The sequence below is a fragment of the Hyalella azteca genome, unplaced genomic scaffold (genome assembly GCF_000764305.2).
Source record: "Hyalella azteca isolate HAZT.00-mixed unplaced genomic scaffold, Hazt_2.0.2 contig2241, whole genome shotgun sequence".
Taxonomy (NCBI): Eukaryota; Metazoa; Arthropoda; class Malacostraca; order Amphipoda; family Hyalellidae; genus Hyalella; species Hyalella azteca.
In genome coordinates, this window is record NW_025932524.1 from 1 (window position 1) to 22858 (window position 22858).

General features: G+C 41.0%; 1 protein-coding gene across 1 annotated transcript; it reads left to right on the forward strand.

Annotated features, from left to right (window-relative positions):
- Positions 1-7320: 7320 nt before the first annotated feature.
- LOC108674289 lies at positions 7321-21239 on the forward strand. The gene is made up of 5 exons (XM_018162227.2): positions 7321-7350; positions 10871-10963; positions 11458-11593; positions 18963-19087; positions 21105-21239. Exons 1-5 carry the CDS (start codon positions 7321-7323, stop codon positions 21237-21239), a joined length of 519 nt encoding a protein of 172 aa, XP_018017716.2.
- Positions 21240-22858: the final 1619 nt, after the last annotated feature.

Sequence of the window (22858 nt, forward strand, 5' to 3'; positions counted from 1 at the left end):
AATTAATGATTTAAGTTATATATTTTGTATTTTTCGAGTATTATTATTCATATAGACAATTTATGATACGACACATGATAGTCCGTTCATTGGTAATTAGGTAGAAGTTATTCATATTAATATCATTAACAGAATAGGTTTGAAGCGCTTGAACAAGGAAGAAGCGCGTTCTACTAAAACGTTCATGAATAGAATAGAGTTCAGGGTAATATTAATACGATAAAGGTTAATACTATCAGGGTAATATATTAATACTAATATCAGGGTAATAATAGCGTTCATTCTGGTTACGAAATAGACAAAAAATATAACTCAGTACTCACTGCAGTGAGTGACAGAGAGCGCATTTTCTCGTCGACGAAAACTTGAGGTCACGGACGGATAGACTGACAGACAGACAGACAGATAGATAGACAGACGGACATGGCGAGCACAATAGTGCATTTTTTCCATAGAAGAGAAAATGCGCTAAAAAGACATTATTCAGCGTTCACTGTTAGGCGATCTGTTAATTACAAAAATAAATAATCATGCAATAAAATATTATCAGGAATAATTATAAGCAATAGTAAAAAATATAACTCAGTACTCACTGCAGTGAGTGACAGAGAGCGCATTTTCTCGCCGACGAAAACGTGAAGTCACGGACGGACAGACGGACGGACGGATGGACAGACGGACATGGCGAGCACAATAGTGCATTTTTCCATAAATGAGAAAATGCGCTAATAAAGTACCAAAAATTCCAAAAAAAGACTTTGGCGCACACAATTTTTTTATTAGAACATTTTTAATCTGTTTTTGAAATTAAAAATGAAAATTATTGCATCGGCTGCTCAATCTTAAGACATATTGACGACAAAACTTAGTAGAACTCTTGCTTTCCGCGCTAACCCTATCAAAGTTTTGATTCCTGTCAGCCGCTGGCTCAAGGACGCCCCAAGCTCGCCTAGCGGATTAAATCAGCGGCTCTATGTCCGCTTAAGGTTCTGGTTATAGGAGGGAAATGAGCACCGGATTAGGATCCGGTCTATTCCATGACAACCATGGGAAGACTGCGGGGCGCTCGTATTTGGCACCTGACACGTTCGGGACAGAGACGGCCGAATCTGATAAATGCGATAAAAAATACCCCCTCCATTTCCCCCTTTATGGGGGGAAGAGAGGGGGCATTTGAATCGCTATATATATAACTTCCAATCCCAACTTTCCACATAACCCACAACATTCTCTTACATTTACCAAAATGCAAGATCCTCTAACATTGCCCGAGCAAAACAATCTTCAATATTCACCAGCAATCATCATTCTCACACATTGCCAAAAATCAAAGATTCTTCAACATACAATATCACTTAACCATCAACATACTCCAATATTCAACACCGCTCAATATTATCCCACATCATCCATGTACGAAACATTCTACCCATTTACCCGTACCAAACCGTCCTACCTATTGCGGTAGTAGCGGCCGGTACCAAACATTTTCCACGTACGGCTGAGCAAAACATTACCTCACCTTAACCAGTATTGAACCTTCTCTCATATTCGCCTTCACCAAATATACACATATACTATTAAGCATTCTCCCGCAACAATCTGTTGAATCAGTCCTCAAAACTTTCCAAAAATATTAGCAAACAACAGCCTATTGAACCTATATAGCTTAATTCTAACCATTCAAACATAACGCAGATTCAATAAAGTAGAAAATTCCTGTTTACAGGTATGAAGTATCTAAAATATAGTGGAATTGTTCGAGGAAATGCAAGTCAAGGCAAATTCACGTATTCCATCCATGTGTATTTCGGATTGAACCACGTTGTTTTTAAGATAATCAGTTAAATTAACTGCCGTATCGTGTCACCTGAATTTTGTCACCTTGAATTTCTATCGAGCAATTTGTTATGCAAGGTCCTCTAAATTCTGCGTCCAACGATGACAGAAAGAAGTGAACCAAAACTTTCCACTAAAATCACGTTACACTTAGGGTTCATTTTGACGTTATTGCTTTTAATTGCAATTTTCATAAACAATTGTAAAAATTTACCATTATCAATAAATATTTAACAAATTAATAATGATGCTCGACTACCGTAACTAACCTAATGATACAACGGTACATTATACAGCACTTATATAATTGAATCCGAGGAATACATTTACTTACAATGAAGCCTTGAAGTCATGTCATATAACGTGTTAAACTTGTGTGCCATTCGCCGACGACGGCCTGGCCTAACCAAGAAAAAACTCAAATCGATTCTCTAAATTCACAATCTTCCGTTCCACAAATTTACCCAGTTTGCGCGGTGGATTAAAGATTAGAACCTGAGGGATACGTGCATAAGCCGATCAAATAACAACTGATGCAGAACATATTCCTCAAGCTGAAATGTTCTATTATTGTCGAAAGAAGAACTCGCATCGTACAGAAAGCAATGTTCTCAAAGAAGTGATGGTGAAAGAGACGCCATATAACTTTACCTTAAAAATTACTTGAAGGGAAAACTAACAAATTTTTTTCCACAATTTAAATTTTTCAGTCAAATACGTCATCGTTCAAGGAAGACAACACAATAGAAAAGTGAGTGTTAATCTTAACAAAGGCAAGTTACTGCAGTAGCTTGATTGCAGTAAGCAGCCACCCGATCACACTTCACAGGAGTCAACAATTTTTTTTTTGCATTGGAAGAGTTGAGCTATAAAAATTAAATTCGTTTCAAGCTTTCATAATATCAACTGCCCTCAAAATTCCTGGATTGATAACCAAAATAATGACGGAATATACGATAGCAATGTGAAATCAAGTAAGTTGCTCACAAATTGGATCCCATTTAAACACGCTCACCCTGCCTTCTTGTACGCGATATTTCACACCAAGACAACTAGGGACGCGAGAACGTTATTCGTTCGGTTCTTGTACCGCACTGAGACTAGTCTGCAGAGAATCCCAAAAATTACGAACGTTCTTATGCAATCTTCAATAATTAAGCTGTCGGCCGTAGGGATGCTTGGAAATTCCAACTAAAAGCATACTTGTCTGCAAAAGCTACTTCTATAGCCGCTCAAGCAGACATATGCTCAAAGTTGAACATTTCTATCGTTGGACATTATTTCGTAGGCTTGAAGAGCAGTAATCTCCAGATAATTCGAAATCAAGGAAACACTTCAACAAAGACTCAATCTATTAATTTTCATCCTGTTCAATGTCTACACGTGCAGTGGTCTTTACAATCAAATTGTTTGAAGCTCTCTGAAGGAGACAAAAATGTGCGATTCAGTGCGGAGAAGAGCCAAGTACTTGTGAATGGATCGATTGAGGATATGAGCAGAGAGTGGATGTTGGGAGGGAATGAGATTGTTAGGACAAATGAGTATAAGTACTTAGGGGTGTGTGTGGACCATGAAGGATGTCAGAGAACAAAGGCCGCGAGTTTAAGGAAGGCGAATTAATGGTTGGGTATACTTGGAAGTTTTAATTTAAGTTTAATTTAAAGTTTAATTTAAACTCTTTGCAATTAACGAGACAAATAATCTATAAATACAGATTTAATTTAAGAAATCCTAGGAGATATTACTTAAAAATAGAAATTTTATATTTTTTTGGAATTGCTTTACGCAAAACCTAGAGCACGCACATACATGCGGTTTGTTGCGTTAGACGCGCTGTTTCATCAGCAAAAAAATAAGCCAAGAAACCGGGAAAGCCAAAATTTTAGATTTTTGACCGACATGCTAAGTGATGGTGTGGAGTGATGGTGTGGAGTGATGGTGTGGAGTGATGGTATGGAGTGACGGTGTGGAGTGATGGTGTGGAGTGTCAAATAATATAATGAATACAAGAGGCTGTTTGACTAAATTACGTTAACATTTAATGCTTTATTCTCAGTTATCAGACAAGCACCTGAGCGACATGGCATTCGTACAGCACTTCCGTGAGTATAGTTTATGTTTATGTATTTCTTTAGAAAATTCAATTAGTGGCGGAGTGAATTGCAATTGATGATTTATGTTATCATTTTATATATTTTTTGAGCATTTTTATCCATATTAACAATTTATGATACAAGTCATGATAATTTATTCATTAGTAATTAAAGAGAAGTTTTTTATAATAATATTATTAACAGAATAGGTTTGAAGCGCTTGGATAAGGAGGAAGCGCTGTCCATGAATGAAATAGAGTTCAGGTAATAATAATATTATAAGGGTAATACTAATAACAGGGTAATAATAGTGTATATTTTGGCTACGAAATGACAATAAAGATCTCATTCAGCGTTGACTGTGAGGAGATCTGTTAATTACATTAATAAGCAATCATGCAATGAATAATATCAAGAATAATTATAGGCATTAGGGAAAAATAAAGTATTAAAACTTTCAGGAACGACTTTGGCGCCAAAATTTCATTATTTTATAAAATTATTTTATTATAAACAAAATTTATAAAAATTATTGCATCGGCTGTTCAATCTCAAGACATATTGACGGTAAAACTTCGGAAAACTCTTATGTTTCGCGCTAAGTTCTCAAAATGGCCGCAACTTATCACACACACTATAAGTACATGCTAACCTGCGGACCAAATTTTATGCGATTGAGTTATTGAATGCTTTTCTCGGTCAAAATTCCATAAAACAGTTTAGAAAATCAATCAGTTGTATATTTAATTTCCATTAATATAAATCTATTCAGAATTTATGTCAAAATATAGATAAAGCAATGTTCAATGTTGTGTTTTTTTTTGTCATCTTTTCAATGTTGTTTGGACAAATGAGTGTGTACCTGATGCGTGGAATGAAAGTCGTGTCACCTTGCTTCACAAGGGTGGCCGCAAGAGCAAAAAGGAACTTAAGAACTACAGACCGATTGCCCTTGCTGACACCAGCGGTAAGATTTTCTGTGCGGTTATGAATGAGCGGATGCAAAGATGTATTAGGAACGAAAGAGTGTTTGGTGAAGAGCAAAATTGTTTTAGATATGACAAAAGAGCAGAATATAATATATATGTTGTGGATAAACTGATCGAGAGAATGAAAAGAGATGGAAAGAAAGTGTACTTGGCTTCTCTAGACACAGAAAATGCGTATGACCGGGTGGATAGAGAGCTTCATGCAGTGCCAAACACTGGGAAAAATTGGAATGAGTGAAAAATGTGTGAGGCTTGTGAGAAGTATGTATGTGAATACTAGAGCAAAATATAGACTTGGAGATATAAAAATTGACTGGGTGAGGAGCAAGAGAGGCGTACGACAAGGCTGCATCCTGTCTCCCGCTTCTCTTCAACCGCTACACAGAAGAGATGGTCACGAGGGTGAGGAGAATGGATGTTGGTGTGCGTGTAGGCTGCGAAAGGTTAAGAATGCTTCTGTATGCTGATGATGCTGTGATTATGAGTGAAAATAGCGAGGAACTGCAAAGTATGCTGGACTGTGTGACTGAGTATGGGAGGGACTTCAATGTGCGATTCAGTGCGGAGAAGAGCCAAGTACTTGTAAATTATTTAACCTGTCCTTGCTCGACTACAGTTTTAATGTTCTAATCCAATTATTTAACCTGTCCTTGCTCGACTACAGTTTTAATGTTCTAATCCAATTAGTCAACCTGTCCTTGCTCGACTACAGTTTTAATTTACTAATTGAATTATTTAACCTGTCCTTGCTCGACTACAGTTTTAATGTTCTGATTCAATTATTTAACCTGTCCTTGCTCGAATACAGTTTTAATGTTCTAATCCAATTATTTAACATGTCCTTGCTCGACTACAGTTTTAATGTTCTAATTCAATTATTTAACCTGTCCTTGCTCGACTACAGTTTTAATGTTCTAATTCAATTATTTAACCTGTCCTAATTGCTCGACTACAGTTTTAATGTTCTCATTCAATTATTTAACCTGTCCTTGCTCGACTACAGTTTTGATGTTCTAATCCAATTATTTAACGTGTCCTGGTCAAGGCGTTCGTCTGTTCCGTCGAAGGAAGTTCCGAGCGACGATCGCGACGATCGCCGCAGCCGTGATAGCCCTGCTGGGGTGTGCTAGCGTTCTTCGACAAGCAGGTAAACTGGGACGCGAGTGCTGGTAAACTGGGACGCGAGTGCTGGTAAACTGGGACGCGAGTGCTGGTAAACTGGTACGCGAGTGCTGGTAAACTGGGACGCGAGTGCTGGTAAACTGGAACGCGAGTGCTGGAGAACTGGGACGCGAGTGCTGGTAAACTGGGAAGTGAGTGATGGTAAACTGGTACGCTTAATTAATAAAAATAGTTAATTATTATACCAGCAAAGGAAGGAGTTTAAACTGCTAAAGGATGAGAAAAAGTTTTGCAATTTAAGGAATAAAAATTGCTGTTTCAGCATTGCAGCGAATAGTCTACATAAAAAGTCTAATAGTCTACATAAAAACTGAGATACGGAGAGATAACTAGGAATGATGATACAAGTTAACTGGAGAACAGTTCAGAGCAATTTGTGTTCGTCCTAGCTGGTCAATACAGAGGGTAACCTGCTTACGCGTATGCAGGTGAAGGGGAGCGTGATCAGGTGTAATGGCTGCCAAGTTGAGACAAATATTAAATCAGTTTTATTTACTCAGCCTGTTGTATTAACCAAATTATAACCGAGTGTACCCGGCAGTTGGTCATAGCGCCCTGCACAGCCAGCCTTCGTCTGCAGTCGACGGAGGTAGTGGAAGGAAATGCCATCACTGAAAAAGTTCATAAAACGTGCGTTGCGAAATTCAGTGAAGACGGCACGGTGAAACTGCCTGAATAGTACATGTGAGTCCAAATTGTAGAATTATTAAGCCTATATTGTAGCTCGGAGGCTTGTGACACTAGAAAATAGATTGTATTATAAAACAAAGTTTGTACAAAGGCGAGGAGACATTGAAAACTGTAAGTGCTTTTTACAGAACGGAACATCAGCAATTGAAGATATTCGATAACAACTAAATATGAATTAAATTCATTTAACGTAGCTAAAAAAACGGTGATACTAAAGAAATCACGAGTGAATGCTGTTAGAGCCTTAAAAAATAAGGAAACAATCTTCCGAAATTTTACGATACTGACGAGTTATGGAGAAGAAATAACGTCTTAATTAATAAGCCAAAAACGTACTAACTTGTGACCGCACGTGCCACCAGAGACGTGGTGCCAGACATCGCGGCGTCCAACGTCTACTTGATGGAGACGTCGTCTGCAGCAGCCCTGCCCCCCGGGTGGCTCTGTGGGGTAGAGAGGTGATGATAGTGATGAAGGGTGGCTAGTGAATTATGCTGGTGATTAGGCATGGTTAATATTGATTAAGCATGGTTGATGGTGATGAAAAACGTGTGATGGTACTGTTCACTGTAATGGCAAGTGTTTACCTTAGGAACTCCCTCGCAAGCAGCACAGTGGTATTGAGATGGGAAACTGGTAATTCTGATGGCTTTGTTGAATACGTGCTACTCCACATAAAGAAACTGGACCTCTGCGTGGCCATAGTCTTTAGGCCGCCTGCTTGCCCTCCGGATAATTTTAACAAAACCAATCTGGTCAGAACGAGCACTACCACGAGGGCCTCGAGGACCGGCCTCGAAAGACAGTAACTGATGCACGTATTCGTAACAGAGCGCCAAAGCAAGCGGTGGTGACTTTGGCAATATGATTATTCATAGAAAGTTCCGAGACCAACATAATGACAAGTCGCGTACTGCGGACGCAGGCATGACGAACTCGTTGCCTACGCGAACAAGGTCGGAAGCTGATGCTGGCGCCGTGCAGTCGCGAGCCAAATAAAGTCGGTTTTTGCTGCATTGAGCTGGAGCCGGTTGGAGCGCATCCAGTCTGAAACGGCGTCCATGAAGACAGACATTCGATCCAGCAACGCTGCGGCGTCAGCCGGTGCACAGTAGCCATAAATTTGGGTGTCGTCGGCAAACATGTGCGGATTAAAACTATGCGAGTCAATTATATGCAATACGTAGGCAGCATATATCAGGAAGAGGATAGGGCCGAGAACTGATCCCTGTGGTACGCCGCAAGTGACCAACGATGGCGTAAAAGAAGATTTCCCGCTTCAAACGCATTGGAATCTATTGCTGAGATAGGACTTGAACCACAGCAGCACTGTGCCGCGCACGCCGAATGAAACGTCAAATCGACGCATTAAGGTGGCGTGGTGTCAAACGCGGCCGACAGGTCGAGTACAGCTAGTGCCGTAATGTCGCCCCGGTCTGCTGCTGGCAGATTGGTCGAAAGACCTTCAGCACAGCGGTTTCCGTCGAGTTGAGATGACGGTATGCAGATTGGAGGCAAGGCATGAGACCGGACTGCTGAAGATGGTTGTTTAACTGTCGGGCCATAACGCGTTCAAGGAGTTCAGACAAAATTACCAGGTTGGAGATGGGTCGATATCATGGGATCGGCAGTGTCAAGGTCATGTATTTTAATAGAGGCTTAAGGTAAGCTGATTTGAAGTTTACCGGAATAACACCGTCAGTGAGGCAGCGGTTGAAAAATTCGACCAGAAAAGGTGCTAGGGTTACAACATTCCCCTTAAGTAACGACGTCGGCAGCGGATCGCTGGCACACTGCTTGTTAGGCAGCGCGCGCACTGCAGCGATGGCGTCGTCAGCTGTGACACGAGTGAATTCCTGGAGTACGCGGTCGAATGGGCACGGCGCAAATGTTGCCAGAACAGCAGCTGCCGACGACGCTCGCACAGTATTGTTTTAAAAAACCGCATGGAAGTTTTGTTTTTAAAAACCGCATATTAGTAAGCATCGATTGGTTTCTCATACGCACTCAACCTTCCTGCGTGCATCCGCCCCAGGTTTCAGAAGCAGTCACAGGGTAACTCGTAGGTTCGGTTTGACTAGGCCAGGCCTACCCTCTGGGCATCATAAAGATGTAGCAAGTCGGAAAGTAGATTCTCATAAGTTTAATAGGGTAGCCAAGTAGACCCAAATAACTGGGCTGCATGTAACGTCTCCGACCAGGAGCAGGAGCGCAAATTTTGTTGCATGATTCAGCACGTATGTTAGTTAAGCAAAAAATTCAATAGTTTCTGTTTCAAAATGATTCATAATTCGATTGTTCAACTTTTATAAATATGTGAGGGACGATGGCACATTTTATGCCAATTAATGGTGCATATGGTTTATCTTTATTCCGGTTTGTAGATAATTTGTTGAACTTGATGTGCGAGGACTTGCGTCAAAAAATAAAAATTTCAGCTAATTATATAGTAACATGCGTCGGTAATTTATTTTCCTTTGTGCTAATCTCCACAATTTGCTAACGGCCGACATCAGCCAAGTTTATCTTATTCTATATTGTATAAAATGATTCGACGTTTGTTCAATAGCCGGGCATATTTTGGTAGGTAACTCGCCTGTGGTTAGAATACCGGACATTTCTGCGTCGACTGATTCCTTGTCTAATAATATTATGTTTAATTAACCGACGTGAAAATTATAAACAACAAAACTGGACACGATCTTACAACGAAAATTTCGTTAGGTAAGCATTACAAAAAATCTTCTTCACAAACACTATAATAATGTTACGGATGTTAAGACTAGATAGAAGCAATCATTAAACATTTGCTATCAAATTAAAAAAACTTTATAATTTGAAATTATAGACTAATCATAGTCCGGTTTAGGAGTATTGAATTTTGGTACAATTGGAAACCAAAAACAAAGAAAGCGTTGAAACTTTTATTGTGNCCGGCCGGCCACTGAAACGCCGGTAATACCGTTAACGGTAACTTTTTTAACAGTATATGTTACGGTTGTAGCTGTCCCAAGCTACGATGGATCATCGCCTCTGACTATCACGGGACGCCTGTCGGAGACCACCACTGCCGTGCTTCGAATGGACTATCATGATCCCTTCCCTGAAGAACGTAGCCTACAACACATCATGACTGTAACGTTATCAGCCACACGCCACCAGACAGATCACATCCATTGAATTAGATCAATGAGCCCACAGGAAATTAAGCCTGGCGTCTTATGGCCCAGCGTCGTCTGCCAACACGCGAAAAAATTTTACACCGCCCGGACGGAGCGCGCCGGAGCCGTCCATATCTGTCCCGTGTGTCGAATCAGCCTACGGTCGAACGGCCACGCGTCGTACGACGATAAATTTTGGAACAGAACTATGCTACCTGAAACCTAACCTCAGATGCTGTGAGCTAAAAGTTACGTAATTTAGCGAAGCTGTAGAAGTCGCTCGTCGAAGGACGATAGATTTTGGAACAGAACTATGCTTTCTGAAACCTAACCCCGGATGTTGAGCTAAAAGTGACGGTCTGGTGGTGCACGGCAGGATGCATGCAGTTCCACTGGTGACCTGGGCTGGTTGGTCGCAGTCCGTTGTCTGCAAGTTACAGTTCGAGCTAAAGTCTGGGCATGAAGTGATGATTCGATGCAACTTTCAGTGGTGCGTAACCATTACTCTTTGGGCTATTCGCTTCAGAATGTGGTGGCGTAAAGCTCCTAATATTTAAAGCAAGATGATCTCACGGGCTGGTTACCGACGGATGGCTTAATTTGCGGCTGATTGGTGGTCATCCGGAAATATGCTAGGAGTTCCTTTCAAGGCTGATTGGTGCAGAAATTTGAGGGTGCACGGCTGCGTACCCCCTTTCACGAATCCGCCCTCATTTAGGCTAGATTGATAAATTTGCGCATCTCAAATCATTCAAAAAACATTATTCATCATATTGCTTTGGACTGTGGTATCAAAAATTAATGTAAATAGAATAATGTTAACGATGTTAGCGATATAAACTTCATAAAAATAATATTTACTTCGTAGAATTATGTATGAACAAATAAAATTGGAATCGAATATTTATGCTTTCAGAGTGACACCATACTGGCCAACGGCATCCACCGCATGCGGCGCCAGCACCCCATGTTCCTCAGCGTCATGCGGCACATAGCGGCCAACTATAATGTGAGGGCATGTTGGGCCATGTTGCCTAGCGTCATGAGGCACATAGCAGCCAATTATAATGTGAGGGCATGTTGGGCCATGTTGTGGGGCCTCATACGGCACATAGCTGCCACCTGTAATGTGAGGGCATGTTGGGTCGTACCTGGCATATTTGAACATGTGTGTTTGTACGATGAGTCTATTGCTGGCCGAAGATTCGCCCTAGAACTTAACGCTGGTGAAGAGAAAGCCGTATTATCAGGGAAACGGTTGACTGTAGAGAAATACTAGTTCATCGCAGCTATCCTGCACCAATAATAATGAGCAGCTATCCTGCACCACAATAATAATAATGCACCTTGTATACTTCAATGAGGGAACCACGCAGATGTCGACAACAGAGACTTGGAATTATTATATTATTATTATAACATAAGATAATATAATAAGATTTCAAAATATTGAGTTTGTGACTTGATTCATGTAAAAGACTCATTTTTCACTTCCGATTGCAGAGCAAAGTATGGGCGTTCAACGGGCCGATAGCCCTGACAGCCGTAGCGCAACAACTTGGATGTGACCGAACTCCCGTCGGCTTAGATCGTCTGCTGAACGTCACGAACAACCGAACATCACAAACGATTCAACCTGGTAATGCAACCCAACTACAACAACTGTAGTTCTAATGAATGTCGTTTCGCTCGCCTGTCTGCCGCGTATAACCAATAATTGACCATCCTCTGCCGCGCCGTACATCGCGTCGTCATGTTTTACCTGCTCAGAATTCGACGCACTTTATTCCACTTATTTACTGTAGATGACCAACATCAACAACTGATGAATCTGCTACACTAGTGTTACTATTGCATCCTAAATTTATTCATAATATTTCACCAAAATGAGAGCAACCCTGGCCCGGAATGCATCGTAGGATGACGCTGAGACTGCATCCGTAGGAAGAGGGTTCCATTCTGGTGTGGTTTTGGTGAAAAATGCCATCTGACGGTATAGAGTCCGGCTGAAGCGGACGACATAATGTTGATGGTGAGTCTTCCTGGTAAACTAAATAGAGCTGATGACAGTGAGGAGGTGACTGGTATTAACGGTGGCTAGATTGTTGTGGATCTTGTAAAACATGGCAAGTCTAGCACGCCTCCGTCTGTCTGGCAACGTTGGCCATCTCAGGTCATGGAGCAGGTTGTCCACACTTGAAGTCCAGCGTAACTGACGCGAGACCCATTGCACTGCTCCACGATATATTTCTTCGAGGGTTGCAATATCTTCTACTAAATAAGGATCCCACGCACAACTGGCGTACTCCAGCATGAGGCGGACTAATGCTTTATAGGCGGCTGTTTTGCTGGGTTTCGGCTAATAAAGCCCAAGGTAAGGTTAGCCTTGTTATTCATGTTGGATGAGTGGGGCTTTCACTTCAGCTCCTTGGAAAGTGTTTCCCCGAGGTACTTAAGCTGGGTTGCTTCCATCAGCAGGTACCCACACTTCTGGCCCTATGTCGAGTCAAATGGACAGTGGAGTATTTTTCAAAGTGGAAAGATATCTTCCGTCGCTGTTAGCATGCTGCAAGGACGTTCACGTCCACTAATATGGAATCTTAAACATCGGCTGTTCCGATTGCCTTGAGGCATGCAGTGTCTCTGGCAAAAAGCCTGGCCCTGGAGGAGAGTCCGGCCGGAAGGTCGCTTATATACAATAGAAAGAGCGATGAACCTAATATGGAACCCATGGAAACCTAATACGGGTGGTCGGGTTTTCCTGTATTATTTAGTGAACACAGTCTCTTATTCCGATAAGGCCATAAAATTGAATGCTGAAAATTAACTATTTTGCTCTTTGCCGTTGTTGTATAATTGTACAAAGTTGTCATTTACTACAAAATATAATGTCTTTATGCAACACAATAAAAACGAGGTAGAAATTCTTTGGTGGCTACAGGGCGGCCGGCGATGGTCAGCTACTTGGCCGCTGATAACCCGCCTCTAACCTTATTAGTTATCGTCATGCAATGATTGTTTTATCAATTGTTAAGTTACACGTCTTTTCATTACGCTGTGTCCGCGAGTTTTGACTAGAACTGGTCAGCGAACATTTCAGGTTCACTTGAAACAGGCTACATGGGTGATATACGGCGCATGAAATGACGAAGAACTTGTTAAAGGCTGAAGTATGTGCGGGAAGATATCAGGGGTTATAATGAAGGCGCGACAGAACCTTCGATATTATTAATATATTGGCAAAAGTATCAGAGGAGCTTAATATTTAATAAAGCAGAGTCAACCTATAGTAGCCCCTAGACGGTCATTGCGCAATATCATTGAGCATCTAGGGGTGACATTGACGGTATACGCAATATATTTTGTGGTTTTCAGAATTTCGAAAATATATTGCGGCATAATAACTGTAAGATATTATGCCGTATAAAGGCTATATTACGCAATATTCTCACTCAGTGCTTCCTTAGTGGTAGTTCGACGTGGTTGTGTCAATCGCATGCTTTTATCATGGCGGGCAGAAGAAACTTCTTCTAGAATTTATTGAGCTTTATAGAGAGTCTCCAAGCTTCATGGGATGTTTACTTTAATGATTATAATAATCGTTAAAGAATGGGGAGCAGTACAAGATGCTGATTGAATAGTACTCGCATTTCAGTTACTATTAATGATTTTTGAAATAGAATTCTCCATTAATAAACCAGTACTTAGACCATTTTTCTCTTTCTACGAGCCCATATATTTTAATTTAGGCCACACAATAATGCCAAAACACGATTCAGTTTCATGACATAACAGTGATATCGGCGCTGAAGAATAGGCCTGATTTGGCCTGTTGTCGATTCTTGTACTTTTCGTTACTTGTTCCTGGGAGAGGTAAAAACATGTCCTCTGACCGGATTTTTCCCAAACTGACGATAGTTTTAAATAGCTACTTGATTTCCACCGGGTTCGATATGGTGCTAGGCATTTCAAGTCTGAACATATATCTCTCCATAGCTTTATCTAGTCTGTTTTGAACGCGTTTATATCGGAGCGTTAACAATGTAACCAGGGAAGCTGTTCCACATGTTGGTGACACAAGGCGAAAAGAAATGTTGTCGCGTGGATGAGTTGCAACTCAGTTTTTAGCGAATTTTCTCATTTATGGAAAAATACACTGTTGTGCTCGCCATGGATGTCCGACCGTCCGTCTGTCCTGTCCATCTGGCCGTGTGTCTGTCTGTCTGTCCGTCCGTGACTTCACGTTTTCGTCGACGAGAAAATGCGCTCTCTGTCACTCACTGCAGTGAGTACTGAGTTACATTTTTGGTTTATAGCAGTGGCCCCTGGTGTTGGTTCTTGCTGCAAATTCTGGTAATCCTTCTGGGACTTTGTATAAACCATGAGTATACTTGTATACTTCAATGAGGTCACCACGCAGATGTCGATAACAGAGACTTGGAAGCTTCATAATCTTTAATCTTTCTTCACAGGACTTGCTCATTAAGCCAGCAATTATTCTTGTTCATGGCGTTTCCAAACTCTAGGTTTGGGCGAACAACATCGACAAGCAACAGCTTTGTCGCTTCTGCATCCAAGAACTCCTAGAAGCGTCTGATCAGTCCCAGAAGTTTATTGGATTTATTAGCTTGCGTTTCAATACGCCTTGAAAATTTCAGCTCATGTCGACATTAACTCCCAAATCTTTTTCCACCGTAGACTTTTCAATCATTACTTTCTCACTGCAACCATGTCTTCTCATACTGTAATCATGCTGTTCAGTGTTCTTCCCGAGGTGAAGTATTTTACACTTGTCAGCATTAAAACGCATCTGCCACGTATCAGCCCAGTTAACTAAACTATCAAGATCATCTTACAATTTCACTTCATTTGCCGCATCCTCAACTATATTGTAAACTTTTGTGTCATCGGCATACATGGAGCACACGCCTGACAGAACGATTCCTTGTGGCACGCCACTGCGCACTGATGCCCAGTCTGATACGGTTCCGTTAATACCGACACGTTGTCGTCTACCCACTAGATGACTAGAAAATCTCTGATCCAATGGAGTACATTTCCCTTTATTCCCAAAGACTTCACTTTACGCAAGAGACGCTCATGCGAAACTAATGTCAAATGTTTGACTCAGACGCTCATGTCAAATGTTTTGGTAAAATCGAGGTACAATGCATCCACTCGCTCCCTTTCGTCCAGCATCCGAGTACAATCGTTAAACGTAGGCAAGAGGTTAGTGGTGCAGGATCTACCGGAAATGAAGCCATGTTGACAGTCTGATAGGAGATGTTAACAGTCAAGTGATCAATTATCCTATCCCCCTCAATAGATTCCATTACCTTACAAACAACATTTGTCAGACTGACGGCGATAGTTGCCGGGGCTAATTTTGTCACCTTTTTAAACAATGGTGTTACTGGAGCTTCTCTCTAATCGGTCGGCAAATTCCCTCCGTTCAAAGTCTTTTGAAAGAGTACTGTCAAAGAGCCAGCCAAGCTGTCTGGTCCACATGACTTGGTGGGATTTAAAGCGACCAGACGCTTGAGAACTGTTATGTATTTCAAAACCTGTTAACTTCGAGCCTACTGGGCGCTCCTCAATAGCTGGAATACTGTACAAGTCAGCATCTATGAACACACTGCTAAAGAACTGATTAAGAACGTTAGCCTTGCCCTCGCATCAGATGATATCTTTCGTTGGTATACTTTTAAATCAGCAATACTGTCGTTTCGCTTACAGTTCGAGCTAGCGAACAAAAAGAAGGCTGTCGGGTTCTTATTTGTATTTTAGCAATATTTTTTCAAAGGTTTTCACTGCCGTGCGACAGATTTGTTTACCTTGATTTCGAGCTCTTGCATAGAGGCTACAATCAGCAGCGCTGCGAGTTCGTAAATAACGCATATAGACTTCCATCTTTGTCTTTAGCTTAGCCATGACTTTTCGTTCCTTGTGACTTTTTTACTCCACCGAGCCAAATCTTAGGTACACACGCATCAACTGCAGACAAAACTGTGTCTTTGAGATATGACCATGAGTCAGCCACATTCATGTCCTTAATACAGGCCGAGATATTCGCCGCACTCAATGCTACATAATCGCCTTTGGCAAAGTTCGATCGCATCACGCTTCGGGGGCGTCTTTTCGGTATAACACTTAATACTGAAAAACAATGATTGGTGGTGACTTTTACCAAACGGAGCCTCATGATGAGACTCTCCACTGCTAAACACTAGATCTAGAATATTTGGGGTCTGTTTACCCCTAAAATGGGTTGACTTGCTGATGTTCTGGACTACGAATGAATCTCGCGCAGACTCCAAGAACAAGGATGCAAGGTGATTCCCATCTCTGGGAGAAGATTCATCTACACAGTCTATTTCTTGATGATTAAAGTCACCAACGATCAACGTATGCGACCTGCTGAAAGTCATGATCGGTAAAAGGCTGTTTAGTACATCATCATTATTAGAGAAACTGTTTGATGTTCGATACACAACACCTATGAGGAGGCTATCGTTGCCTTTTAGAGAAAGTTTGCACCACACTGATTCTCTAGCTAATTGTTGCTCTGCAGATAACTGAACTTGCTGGTTACATAATAGGTTCTGACCCACAGAGCAACACCTCTACTGCACTGCTCTTCGTTCAAGTTATGAAAGCAATCAAAACCTAGCAACTGAAATTCATAAGGTAGAATTTTTCCCCGTGATTTTTAGAGAGTGTTTCTTAATACAAATGAAGTCTAAACACTCGTTCGCGATCGCAGTTAACAGTTCAATTTTTTTAAACAGAATTCTAGTTAAAATTTTTTTATTATTTTTAAACTTTTAAAACTTTTTGTGCACTCTCACTTCGATGTATACGATTACTTCTTACACTATTTGCATCTTTAACTGACTGTAAGCGGCTGGTGTTGTCTTGACTTTTTAAGAATGGTTGGCCTGATTTTCCATGTTTTTCCGCCTGATTCTCTCTCGCCAGTTCTTGCGAAAAACCGCCCTCCCTAGAGGGTGGCATCTTTCTTCACGAAAACGGACTAGATACTCAGCGGGTTTTCCCAGCTTTCTCGCTGCCTTCAACACGCTCCAAACCTGAGCAGGATCCTTTACAGTCACCAACAGAGGTCTGCAGGTGTTGACAGCGCATCCTCTGAGTGCAGCCTCTTACACGATGTAATATCAAAAGGTGTGCTGAGTGCCTTGCTACAAAATTCTGCAATAAATGCAGTATCAGTCATCACTCGGTCCTTCGCAACAGGTGCAGTACTGACGTGAATACCAAACCACCCAAGGTTGGACTTCCTACACTCTGTCAAGTAATTCGCTGGAGCTTTCGCTAGCGACTTCGGATAAATCAAATCTCTGATTATTTTATTCGATTTATTCTGTATTTTTTAACTGAGCTTTCACTTCAGTCAGTTTATTGCATTACGAGCACTATTTTTTGCTCAACGAGCGCACCATGTCACTCAAAAAGTTTATTACATCAGTCAACGATTTCAACCCGTTACCTTGCTCTTCAACCGTTTATTTGCTTTTTCGAGTACCATGAGTTGGTTTTTCGCAGTCACTGCAAAACCAATAAGTTATTTAGTATTCTGGAGAAATGAGTAATGTTCAGAGCTCAACTTCGAACAGCTGATTCAAATGAAATCTTCGCAACGTTCACAGGTGACCGTCTGAAAAAATTCGCTCAGAGAGATCTCTTAGCAGTACTTGCAAACTTTCATCTCTAACTGAGCTGATATGGTTTTTTCATAGAGGAACTAGAGGCCGTAGAGGGCTTTTCGACTGCCTTTTCTATTTTTTGTCCAATAATAATAAAATACACGGAGTAGAGCGCTTGAACGGGTAAAAGGACGGAGAAAAACTAGAAACAGTGAGTAGAATTGAGTATAGTTAAACTTCCCTCTAAAATTTCTACTCTGGCAGAACAGCTGAGGTAACAGCTGTAGCTGGCGATGGAAAGACAATGGTGGGCTGGGGGAATCAAGGGCTCGAAGCTACAGGGGAGTAGAGAGGGGGAGGAGTAGGTAAAGGTAGAAATTTAGCTCAAGAAATTTAGGCCTAACCGAAAGCCAAGCGTGCAGTATTGTACCCTCTTTCGCAAGCTTACCCTCGTTTTTTTTTTCAGGAAAAAAAAACAGGGAAAGCACTTTTTATTCACTTACACTCTTTATTCGCATTCCTTTTCACTGACTTCACTGAAGTCCTGAAGTCTTTCTACTGAAAGGCTTCAGCACGAAACGCATAAATAGAGCTAGTCCGGCACAGTGCAAAGACCAGTTTTGAACCCGAGGTACACCCACTTCCACAATGGGACACAGCTCAGCCGCTCAACATGTTGACTCATTGAGTCTGGCAGAGACTGTTTGCGCAATATGGTTATACTTCTGGGAGCATGATTACACGATATAATGCTTAAGTAACCCGTCAATATGGCCCCTGGACGCTCAATAATATTGCGCAACCCAAAAATATTGCCCAATAAATCAATAATATTGAGCGTTAAGGGGGAAGCTTCATGTAAAAGAGTAGTGTTATGCATTTGTGTAAAACAGAAGTGCTGTATTGTTTATATTTCGAATGAATTGTGTTGGTCGTTTGTAATATTTGTTTATGAAGTTTGCTTATAATAAGTTTTTTGTTCATCGTTTAATTCGTACATTTTTTAAATCATCGGCTTAATGACTGGGGTAACAAAAAGTTTGGTTTATATATATTTTTAATATTCCTCTGTAATATGAGCACACTTCACTGAAGATTGCGACTGGGTGGCTCAAAATTCTACATGTCTCTGTCTTCTAACATGACCAGACCACACCGAGGATTGCAACTGTGATACTCTTAGGTCTCCATTCTTTGTCCTCTGAATCGAGCAGACCACACTGAGGAATGCAACTGAGCGACTCTAAAGTCTATAGTCATTGCCCGCTGTCTTGAGCAGACCACATTGAGGAATGCAGCTGAACGACTCTAAAGTCTACATTCTTTGTCCTCCGACTTGAGCAGATCACACTGAGGAATGCGACTGGGTGGCTCTAAAGTCATCCGTCTTCTTGCCGGTGCATTGGACACAGGCAAAAACTCTTTTTCAGAGCCCAAAAAAGAACGAAACTTTCCCGCCCCTGGAAGCCGTGAGTATTTAGAGATTGTTTTTTGAGCTATATTCCTGTGAACTATATTCATATGAGCTTTATTCGTCTCGCATATATTCTTATGAACTATATTAATGTGAGCAATACTCGTATAGCATAGCATACCATCTTCTGCGTTGAAGAAATAAATCAAGCCGATTCTTGTACTTATCGTGGTCCATAGATCCGAAAATTGGCCTTTTGACCAGATCTTTCCAACTGAAGTTGATTTTAAATCATCATTGGACGTTTACTAGTTCCGTAGAATGCTAGGCATTTCGAGACTGAACATATACTTTTGCATAGCATTGTCTAGTTTATTCTTGAAGGCGTTCATACTGGGAGCGTCAACAATATCATCAGAGATCGAGGCTGTACCCCATGTTGGTGTCTGGAAGCGAGAAAAAAAGTTTTCGCGTAGATGAGTTTTACCACAGTTTTTAGCCTTTAATCGTGACTCCTGGTGTTGGTTCTTATTCCAAATTCTAGTAATCCTTCTGAGACTTGTACAGACCATAAGTATACTTGTATACTTCAAAAATGCCACCACGCAATCGCTGATAACTGAGACTTGAATGCTTCATAATCTTTAACATTTATCCATAAGACTTGCCCTTTAAGGCGGGAATTATTCTTGTTGCACAATTTTAAACACTCTCGACCAAATTTTTTACTTTTTCAAGTATCGGTGACCAGACGGCGTTTCCAAACTCTAGGTTCGGGCGCACAACAGCGACAAACATCAGCTTCATCGTTTTCACAGCTAATAGCTGTCTCTTATACACATCTAGATGTGTATAAGAGACAGGAACTGGTCAGCGAACATTTCAGGTTCACTTGAAACAGGCTACATGGGTGATATACGGCGCATGAAATGACGAAGAACTTGTTAAAGGCTGAAGTATGTGCGGGAAGATATCAGGGGTTATAATGAAGGCGCGACAGAACCTTCGATATTATTAATATATTGGCAAAAGTATCAGAGGAGCTTAATATTTAATAAAGCAGAGTCAACCTATAGTAGCCCCTAGACGGTCATTGCGCAATATCATTGAGCATCTAGGGGTGACATTGACGGTATACGCAATATATTTTGTGGTTTTCAGAATTTCGAAAATATATTGCGCAACTGTAAGATATTATGCCGTCTAAAGGCTATATTGCGCAATATTCTCACTCAGTGCTTCCTTAGTGGTAGTTCGACGTGGTTGTGTCAATCGCATACCTTTATAATGGCGGGCAGAAGAAACTTCTTCTAGAATTTATTGAGCTTTATAGAGAGTCTCCAAGCTTCATGGGATGTTTACTTTAATGATTATAATAATCGTTAAAGAAAGGGGAGCAGTACAAGATGCTGATTGAATAGTACTCGTATTTCNATTATTATGAACTGTATATTAGTGTGAGGCATATTCATGTGAGTTATGTTCGCCCTGACGGAGCTGAACTCATTTCGCGACAAGTGATCGTATATTATGTATATAGGTGATCGTACAAGTGATCGTATTCAAGACAGGTGACCACTCCGCGCGTTGGAGGCATGACAAATGAACATATCTATGCCTGGTCGCCACCACCTGAATAAATCTCATGATATTTATTATAGCGATTTCAGCGTTTATTAGGCCATATGCCTGTCGCCAATTCTTAACATCGCAGAACATCCACAGCTTGTTGCGGTCTCGAACTCGCAACTCACTGCTACAATTCTGCTGTGCTTAACCGCCCGGCCTCCTCGCCGATTCTGGCCAGAAACTGGCGCACAGAGCTGGGATCGAACCCGCGCCTCTCTGCGTCAATCTTGGTACTCTGAACTGTAACCATTGGGCTACCCTGCCCAGTGGTTAAAGTTCAGAGTACCAAGAGTTATATACACTAAGATAATTAACAGATTAATGAACGTCATGCTCAGGAACCGATACCCAGGATTGGAGAGTTTATGTCCGCATTGATCATTATTGTGAGAAGCTATTCTATGGAGCACGAATCATGAATTGTTCAATGTTTTTCCTTGCAGCTGTACCCGGGGAGCCTGGGCGTCCATTACACTAACCACATAACTAAAAACTTGAAAGTTCCGCCTGGCAGCATCATGCAAGTTATCGCCTCAGGATCCTGTCCAGTCATCTTCGAGAAGCATCCGCTGCTCTGATGAACAGTTATTTCTAAGNGGCACGCGTTCAAACTCTCAAGTGGCTTTTGCACCAATTATATCCTTCCATGACCCAAAAAGCATATCATAGCCAAGACAGACATAGTAATTGTGGAAGAATATTTTTGAGCCGCTGTTGAATGATTAATCATATACCAATACAATTATTAACAATGCAATAATTAAATGAACGTAGTCTTGATGACTGTGAGCGACGGACGAGTCACATACGTTCAGTTTCTGCGAGTTCTTTCTGCTTTAAAAATAAGGTAAAAAATCAAATACAAAGAACCTTAGGTATTCAGACCTAATTCCTATGAACCTTGGGCATTGCATGATTTACTAAACGAATTAGGTTTAAAATTTGAGGTTTCATATTAAGCACTTAACGCGTTAAGTTCATCATGTAATTTCAAAAGACAATTTCCTAGCTCATGAGTTTAATTTTCATCCGAAATCGATTTGAACTCATCATCCTTCCAAATCATGTAAATGTCACTTTCAACGAATTATTAGGAACTTATGTCATGGGTATTAATAAGAATATATTTTTGTTATGTGATTGCAGACCAAAACGTGGAAGAGAAACGTAAATAATGATGTTTGGAATTATATATTCATCTCCGTTATCCACGGCTGGAAATCTTCGACTTCAAGAAGTACACATCGGATGTCCAGTGGAAAGAGGGTGGTAAAGGAGATGGAGATTGAGATTTGATTTTAGAAGTTACAAATGGCCGTTCCTCTTCCCTAATAAGTTAATGTAAATGAGTATTATGTACGTTGTGGTACAGAAGCTGAAGATTCAGTATGTTTATTAATGGATAAAAGAATGATGGCGCCGACCAACACCAGAGGTGTTGGAAGGTTGTTAGAACCAAGACATGCAGGACATGGACAAAATGGAATAACATCAATATCAAAAGAATAATTGAAAGACAACTGGTAATTCAGTTATTATGTTGGCAATAATAAATTCCAATCATCTGAATTTAGTTTTGAATGTTGACTTGGCAGCTAACCCTTAGTAGTTGTTTACACCACGTTGTAAGACAGACGATAGAGCTAGGGCAAGACTGGCTAATGGTTACCCGCTGGGCTGCTCTGAACAGACTTCGCAATATTTGATGGTATGATTCAAACATTAAAGCAATTGCGTCGTGTACTGAATTTTTATTATTCAGAAATTATATGAGTGTTATACGTGCTCGAGAATTGACAAGATTTCCTGACTGAGTATGTGTATAATTGTTTAATAGTGAAATTGCCTACCAAAATAGATAGGCGAGTTTGAGATAATTAAGTTACATATAGCTACATAGATTGATGATCAGCGGCTTTGGAGATTTAGCAAAATTAATTACGACATTCACAAGAAAAGACAGCGTCGTAAAAGACAGCGCTTCTCTGTCGACGCCGGAAAAGACAAATTCGAGACACTACAGTCCCAATAACCGTCCTAGTCTCCAAGATCATCTGTTGAGGCATCGCCTCTGTAGACGCTGTCGGTGATGTAGCCTTCCGCCACCGACCTGATCGAGTTGTGTGGCAGGCCAAGGTCCCTGTGCAAAAATGGAAATAAACCCATAGATAAAAATTGAATTTGGCGCACGACGTTT